At 51.5% G+C, this 7,604-nt stretch overlaps 1 protein-coding gene across 1 annotated transcript; it reads left to right on the top strand.

Moving 5' to 3' along the window:
• The first annotated feature begins 3,533 nt into the window (after positions 1-3,533).
• COMMD4 (COMM domain containing 4) lies at positions 3,534-7,395 on the top strand. Its single transcript, XM_049778462.1, has 8 exons — positions 3,534-3,538; positions 5,265-5,336; positions 5,505-5,570; positions 5,676-5,715; positions 5,911-6,030; positions 6,141-6,221; positions 6,729-6,905; positions 6,989-7,395. Exons 1-8 carry the CDS (start codon positions 3,536-3,538, stop codon positions 7,027-7,029), a joined length of 600 nt encoding a protein of 199 aa, XP_049634419.1. The 5' UTR covers positions 3,534-3,535; the 3' UTR covers positions 7,030-7,395.
• The last annotated feature ends 209 nt before the right edge of the window (positions 7,396-7,604 follow it).

The raw sequence follows: 7,604 nt of genomic DNA, 5'->3' as shown, positions 1-7,604 counted from the left end.
AGTTAACCCCCGAGTAACACCCCTGCCGGGTATGACCCAAAAACAAATAAACAATCTGGGGAGGATAGAAGCTGGTCCAGTAGTAATTCCCCCGCAATAAGTAATCCACACAGATATGGAGATTGTAGCAGGCAAAAAAAACTCACACTGCAAGCTGTTCATCCACAAGCCAGTCACTCCACCAAGTGGAACCACAAGCCAAGATGATAGCTCAGCGCACAGGTATCCTGCCTCCCCTTTACTGAGCTCCAAACAAAACCCCTCTTCCTAGGGGAAGGGGAAAGAGCCAGAGGAGAGGCAGTAGGAACACAGATGCTGATGGGAACTATTTCAAAGGCCTCTATTTACCTCAAAACCCTCCATGCAAAACAAAAAATGTGATCTGAAAATGAATTTCTGCTACACTTTGCAGCTCCACGTACTAGATCAGGCCTGAGGCCAGGACACAGCCAAATCTTGGAATGAAGGCCATGCTAAGCCTGAAGAGTTCCACCAGCTTTTTCTCCACACACCCTGGAATGGGCTCTTATCAGCATAGAAAGTGCCAAGCTAGGACAACTTAAAAAAAAGGGTTGGTAAAGCCAACTTTACAAAAGCAAATTGACGAGGGGTATAGTTCATTTTGGGGGCCTCATACCACCTACGTTGAGTATGCCACTTTCTATCGCAGGCTGACTGAACCAGCCGACACTAAGGGATTTCACGGGGTTCCTTTTAAGAAGGTTTTTGCAGGAGTCGGAGATGGAAACAGAGATCAGACACTCCAAATTGAGCTTGAATCTGAGTGTTTACTGAATGATACAGCAGGATATTTAAGTAGGATTTTTTTTTACAAGTCTTTATGATTTTTGCTGTGTGTGTGTGTGTGTGTGGTGTGTGTGTGTGTGTGCGCGCATCTATCACATCTATTTTTCTTAGGGTTTAAGATTATATCTTCTTGTTAGCAAAAGCATATCAGTAAGGGAGTCTGCTTAAAGCAGAGGCTTTCCTGGGAAAAAAGCTTTCTTCTATGGCCAAAGAGATGGCATAGGGGTAGGGCATTTGTCTTGTGCATGGTGGACCTGGGACAGGCCTGGATTCGATTCCTCACCCAAAAACAAACAAATAAAAAGCTTTTTAACTATCTTCCAATTAACAGCCCAAAATCTTACTCCCAGGCCATACCCTGAGTGTCAATTCTGTGGGTTATTTGTTTTGTTTTTGGGGGGGGGGGGACACACCCAGTGACACTCAGGGGTTACTCCTGGCTTGGGAGACCATATGAGACGCTGAGGGATCGAAACCAGGTCTGTCCTAGGTTAGCACTACCGCTAGTGTCACTGTTCTAGCCCAATTCTGATGTAAAATAAAAGATTAGGGGGCCAGAGTGATAGCACAGCAACAGAGATAGGGCGTTTGCCTTGCACGCTGTCTGCTGATCTTGGGACTGACCTGGGTTCGATCCCCAGCATCCTATATGGTCCCATGAGCCTGCCAGAAGCTATTTCTGAACTTAGAGATAGGAGTAACCCCTTAGTGCAGCCAGGTGTGACACTACCCCCCTCCAAAAAGATTATCAAGTTACCAGGAGTCCCTATCAACATTCTTTCTATCTATGGGAACATGTCCCTGCACAGGACATACTTTCAATAACTAACTCCATTGTAAGTTATTTCAGTTTCTTTATGTTTCTCTGATGCAGGTTTTCCAGGTTAAAAAAAAATTTTAATCAAGGACACATTTGCCTGTACTAATTCTTTCATCTGTAGGTAAATGCTCAAATATAAGAAGAGCAGAAAGGAGATTCATATTTAGGCCAATAAGTGCACACAATTATCAGTGGGCAAAGCTTGAGGTATGCCACAGCCCTGTCAGGGAAGTGGGTTTCCCTTGAGATCCTGTCTCAGTAAGTCATACTGGGATCATTGCCTCTGTCACAAGTGGGTACCTTGTGCCTTCTCAACGGCTTTGCAGACTTTTAGTTTCCTTGAAACCAGGGTGTGGCAACTTTCCCCTTAATTTTATGGGATATGTGCTACTGTGGGATTGGCCACATCCCAACTTGGGATAATTTCTTTGGTGGTGGTAGTGCTGGTGGGGTGGGCCACACTTGGCAGTACTCAGGGAACACCCCTGCAAGGCTTGGGGGACCATATTTGGTGCCAGGGATAGTCAGCTGGGTGTAAGGCAAGCACTTTATCTGTCCTATTTCTCTGCCCTATATTTCTTTCATATACTTAACAATGTCATTTCTCTCACCTCTCTCATATTTCCAACAGAAAGCTCTTTCATATCACCCCCTTTTCCTGAAATTCCCTGCAAGAATAGACAATGAGCCTTGGTACCCAATTCAGGTCTTTACTGTCCCAGGCAAGTTGCAGCTGAACTGACTTTCATGAATCCTGACCTCCCAGGGATTTTCCTGGCATGGTGGCTATTGGCAAGTCAAGGAGGGCTGTTGCTACACTATTGTTGCTCCCTATTTACACCCCTACCCCAATAGTTACTAGGTTTCTCCTTAAGCTCTCCACCTGCAACAAAAGGTTGGCAGAATGAAAGGCACTCAAGGACGTTATAAGTAGCAAAGTAAAGGGGTCGGAAAGATAGCGTGGAAGTAAGGCATTTGCCTTCCATGCAGAAGGACGGTGGCTCGAATCCCGCACCCCATTTGGTCCCCTGTGCCTGCCAGGGGCGATTTGTGAGCGTAGAGCCAGGAGTAACCCCTGAGCGCTGCCGGGTGTGGGCCCCCCCCCCAAAGAAAAAACCAAAACAAAACAAAAAAAAAGAAGCAAAGTAAGTGTACAGGGAAAGGCAGGTAGCTTGCCTTGTACTTGGTCGATCTGGGTTCAATCTCCAGCATCCCATATGGTCCCCCAGGCACCGCCAGGATTCCTAAGTGCAGAGCCAGGAGTAGGCCCCGGTCATCACCGAGGTCATGGGGGTCAGATAAAGAGCTGACAATGGAACTCAGGTGGCCAAGGAGAAGATGAAAGGTGGGTGAGAAGGAAGGGGGGGGGCGCTGAGTGAGTGAGCTTCATGTCTGCTAGAGAGCTTTTGCACAAGCCTTGGGCTGAAATCCAGACCCACGGGAGGAAGGGCTGCCAGGCCCTAGCACCACTTGCAAGGGAATTCTTATTCCCCGACGCCCCAGCCCGCCCGGCGAGAATTTAGCGGCTGCAGGTGCAACAGAGGGCGCCTGCTGCTTTGCTTCTCGGCTCCGTTCATGGGTGCTCCGACGCCATGTACAGAGAGGCCTGGGCTGAGCTTGCAGAGACGCCCTCCTCCTTCCTCCTTGCACCCACAGGCAGCATCCAGGAAGCGGAAGTTCTCCTGCCGGGAGGCCGCGCCCAGATCACGTGACCGCGAGGTCAGCTGACCTGCGCGGGCGGAAGTGCAGTTCCTGGGCCGCTGCTCCGGCACTTTGGTGAGGGGCGTGAGGGCAGCATTCAGGAAGCGGAAGTTCTCCTGCCGGGAGGCCACGCCCCGATCACGTGACCGCGAGGTCAGCTGACCTGCGCGGGCGGAAGTGCAGTTCCTGGGCCGCTGCTCCGGCACTATGGTGAGGGCCGTGAGGGATGTGATGCGGGTCGGGCGGGCTTGTCTTGGGTGCCAGCCCCCACCTCACTGTCCTGCACTGGTCGGGGTGCTGCTGGTCGAGTCCGCCGCTTCCAGGAAAGGGGCGCGTGACCCCCGTGGCAGATTCCGGGCCTTGCCCAAACCAAAGTCATTTTGATGTTTGGTTTTTTGGTTTTGGGGTCACAGGCTCATTCCTGGCTCTATGCTCAGAAATCGGTCCTGGCAGGCATGGGGGACCCTTTGGGATGCCAGGATTTGAACCACCTTCCTTCTGCATGGAAGGCAAACGCCTTACCTCCATGCTATCTCTCCAGCCCACCAAGGTCATTTTTGATCCCCGAGCTGCAAGGGACCTCCCCGAGGCTTCCCACTTTCCTGCCCGCCCGCCCCCTGGGGAACTTGGAGAGCTTGTTTAGAATCCGACTCAGCCCACCTCTCTCTTCTGGAAGCCTCTGAGTGCTCGGGGCTGGCTGAATTGGAGTCGTTTGGGGCTGGAGATTTCGCAGCCTCGCAGCCCTTCATTGCACCCTCGTCCACGGTGATGCGATGTGGACTTGAGCTGCAGGGGGCAGAGGCGAAGTCAGAGCATGCGATTTAGTTCTGACTTCAGAGTGGGGAGGGACTGGAGATATAGTACTGGAGGTTAAGGCGGTTGTCTTGCATCCCTTGCCCTAATTCAAAGTCTGCACGGTATATGATCTCCTGAGCCCTGCCAGGCATAATCCTTGAGCTGCATCAGGTGTGGCCCCAAAACAGCAAAAAACCACCCAATCCCTCCCTCCACACTCCTCCCCCAAAGATTAAGAAAATAAATCATCTGCGTATCATTAGTAGCACCTCTGACTTCGTCAGTCATAACTGAGAGAACTTTTTTTCCCCTTACTCTGATTTTTGTGTGTGTTTGTACTCAGGGGTTACTTTGTTTCTGAGGGCTCTGCGCTCAGAAATAATTCCTGGCAGACTCAGGAGATCATCTGGGATGCCAGGAATCCAGCCAGGTCCATCCGGGGTGGGCCAGGTGCAAGGCAAACGCCTTACTGCTGTGCTCCACATACTATCACTCCAGCCCCACATTGTAAAAGCTTTACTGAAATAGAATCAGATCACGATTGCATGAAGAATTTACAGTTAAAATGTTTTGGTATGTGGGCCTGGAGTGATAGTATAATGGATAGGGCACTTGCCTTACTTGCCTTTCATGCAGCTGACCCAGGTTTGATCCCCAGAATTCCACCAGAATTAATTCCTGCTAAGACTAACCCCTGAGCACCGCAGGATATGACCCAAACCCAAACAAACAAAAAAGGCGATTTAGAATGCATAGATTTCCAAAGTAACCAAGATGATGAACATTCCCACCAGCCCCTAAAATGGTGGGAACGGCCGCTATTGAAAGTGGGTTGGGAGGCAATTGCAAGACACCACTTGAGCAGAGAGTAGGAGGGAGGGAGTGGCCAGGGCACCTGAAGGGGAGGATAGGTTAGTGTGGCATGAGCAGGGTGAGGCATCAGAGTTGGGAACTTTGGTCTGTGTTTTGGGATCTGCCACACAGAAAACTGATATTTGTGATGGAGGCCCATCAGAACAAGGAAGAGCAACCTAGGATCAGGGAGAAAGTAGCCAGAGGGTGTCCATCTTCGACAGGAAAGAAATGAGGTCCCTGAACCCTCCCACCTGCCTGATCACATGCCTCTTTCTCTCCTGCACAGAGGTTCCGGTTCTGTGGTGATCTGGACTGTCCTGACTGGGTCCTTGCTGAGATCAGCACACTGGCCAAGATTGTTGAGTGCTTGGGTTCCCTGGTTGGGGGTGGTGGTGGTGCAGTTTGAGGTCTGTGGGGTTGGATTCTGTGCAGTTAAGTTAGGGCTGCCCTTAACCCACTTTATGTCAGACCCTGCTCTGAGGAGCATGGCCAGTGGGATGACATAAACTTCCACCTGCATCCCTAGTCTTCCGTGAAGTTGCGGCTGCTGTGTGGCCAGGTGCTGAGGGAGCTTCTGGGACAGGGGCTCGATGTGAGTAATACCAACACCCTCTTCTTCTCAGTCCCTGGTACTGCCTTACAGGTGAGTGTGGATAGGTGGGGTTGGACACTCACTAAGTACCCTCTTCCTCCATAGTATGAAAAGATCCTGAAGCTCACGGCTGATGCCAGGTTTGGTGAGTCCTTTCTATCTCCCAACCTTTGGTGACCTTGAGTACTCGAATCCCAGCTTCCACATTCGCCCTATCCCATGCCCTCAGCCATTTCCCAGCAGGCAGGGCAGTGCTTATGGCTCAGGGAGTGGTGCGTGAAGATCATGGGAAACAGGCAGTGACTGACATATCATGACACCCTCCCGTGGATCCCCTCAGAGTCGGGTGATGTGAAGGCCACCGTGGCAGTGCTCAGCTTCATACTCACCAGCGCTGCCAAGCACAATGTAGATGGCGAATCTTTGTCCAGTGAGCTGCAGCAGCTGGGGCTCCCCAAAGGTACCAGACAAGAACCTATTTGTGGGAGCCCAAAGTGCACCTGGGTCTGTGGTGTGGTGAGGGCAGGGGGCCTGAGACCTGTCACCTCAGAGCAGCTCCTCTGCCCTCAGAGCATGCTGCAGGCCTGTGCCGCTGCTACGAGGAGAAGCGAAGCCCCTTGCAGGAGCACCTAAGGACCTGTAGCCTACGTGGTGAGTAGGGAGAATATGAGTTCCATTCTAAAACATTCTAGAAAATGCACGTAGTGCACCGGGTGCTATCTTCAGAGAGGACACTGAGATCTAGAAGATGACTACTCAGAAGGCTGCAGCAAGTGCTTTTCATGGGGAGCCCAGGGTTCCCCTCACACCTTTGTGTGGTCTCTGGAGCCCAGAAACCAAAACAAACTTAAGAGGTTGGTGCCATAGATTGGAGCAGAGGCTTTGTACCCAGGAATCCTGGATTTGATCCTCAGTGCCTCTGTCCTCCAGTCACTGAACTGGGAATATGGCCCCAACAAAAGCAAGTACAGAGGGGTGACTGAGCCACAGTCACGTGCCTGATGCCAGCCCCGCTCCAAGCTGCTGTGGGCGGTGGTAGTCTGTTCACACCTCGTTGAGCATGACTGTAGGGTGCTGTTTGAAGGGTTGAGGAACAAGGTGTGGGCTCAGGGGTGCACAGCCTTTTCCCTGAGACCCCCCTCTGCTCTCTGTTCCCAGTGAACCAGCTGGCCAGCGTGGGCTGGCGTGTGGATTACACACTGAGCTCCAGCCTGCTACAGGCTGTGGAGGCACCTATGGTGCATTTACGGCTTGGACTGGCAGCTGCCCCGGATGAGCCTGCCCAGTCTGTTGCTGTGTCTCTCTCCACTGACAAATTCCAGGTCCTCTTGGCAGGTGAGGCTCGGCTGCACTTGGAGTGGTAAGGGTCACCCTCTCTCCTCCAGCTCCTGACTACTGTCCTTGTCTTCCTCAAGCAGAGCTGAAGCAGGCCCAGACCCTGATGGGCTCCCTGGGCTGAGGCGTGGAGTGCTTGGTCTTGCGCGGAGCTTCATGACCTGGTGCAGAGTCACTGCCCTCTGAACTCTTCTCATGTTGGCACCCCTGTTCCAGCGTCCTGGTTCCTGTTGAAGATTCATGCAGGGATCCTGAAGATTTCTCTGATGTTATCTTTCTCCTGTACAGCCACTGGTGGTGGTTCTCCTGGCAGATAGGTTGGCTGGGGAGGTGGCTTGGTGGTAAAGCACGTGTGGTGCATGCAGGAGACCTCAGGCTTGGTCCTGACACGACACACGCATACGCAAACAGAACATGCTAACTCCCTACTCCTTCCTAGCTCCTGATAACCGAAAGCAAATAAACCTGAGTTAAAGGATGCGTAAATAAATGGGTTTCTTTGGGGTTCAGATCAGAAATCTTGGTGGGAGAGATCAAATGACACAAACATCCTTAGCCAAGCACTCCCTTTCTCTTAGCCAAAAACTCCCCTTTTTATAGATTTGGTGGGTCAGGGGACTATGTAGGGTGCCCGGAAGTGAACCTGGGTTGTCTGTGTGCAAGGCAAGAGATCCATACACTGTATTATTGCTCTGGTCG

Source organism: Suncus etruscus, chromosome 1 (genome assembly GCF_024139225.1).
Source record: "Suncus etruscus isolate mSunEtr1 chromosome 1, mSunEtr1.pri.cur, whole genome shotgun sequence".
Classification (NCBI taxonomy): domain Eukaryota; kingdom Metazoa; phylum Chordata; class Mammalia; order Eulipotyphla; family Soricidae; genus Suncus; species Suncus etruscus.
Note: the sequence above shows the minus strand (reverse complement) of the source record. Positions and strands in the feature narration are given on the sequence as shown.

Coding starts and splice junctions, on each gene's coding strand:
- COMMD4 (XM_049778462.1), top strand. Junction 6,031..6,140: donor GCAGCTGGGGCTCCCCAAAG/GTACCAGACAAG, acceptor CTCTGCCCTCAG/AGCATGCTGCAGGCCTGTGC. Junction 6,906..6,988: donor ATTCCAGGTCCTCTTGGCAG/GTGAGGCTCGGC, acceptor TTCCTCAAGCAG/AGCTGAAGCAGGCCCAGACC.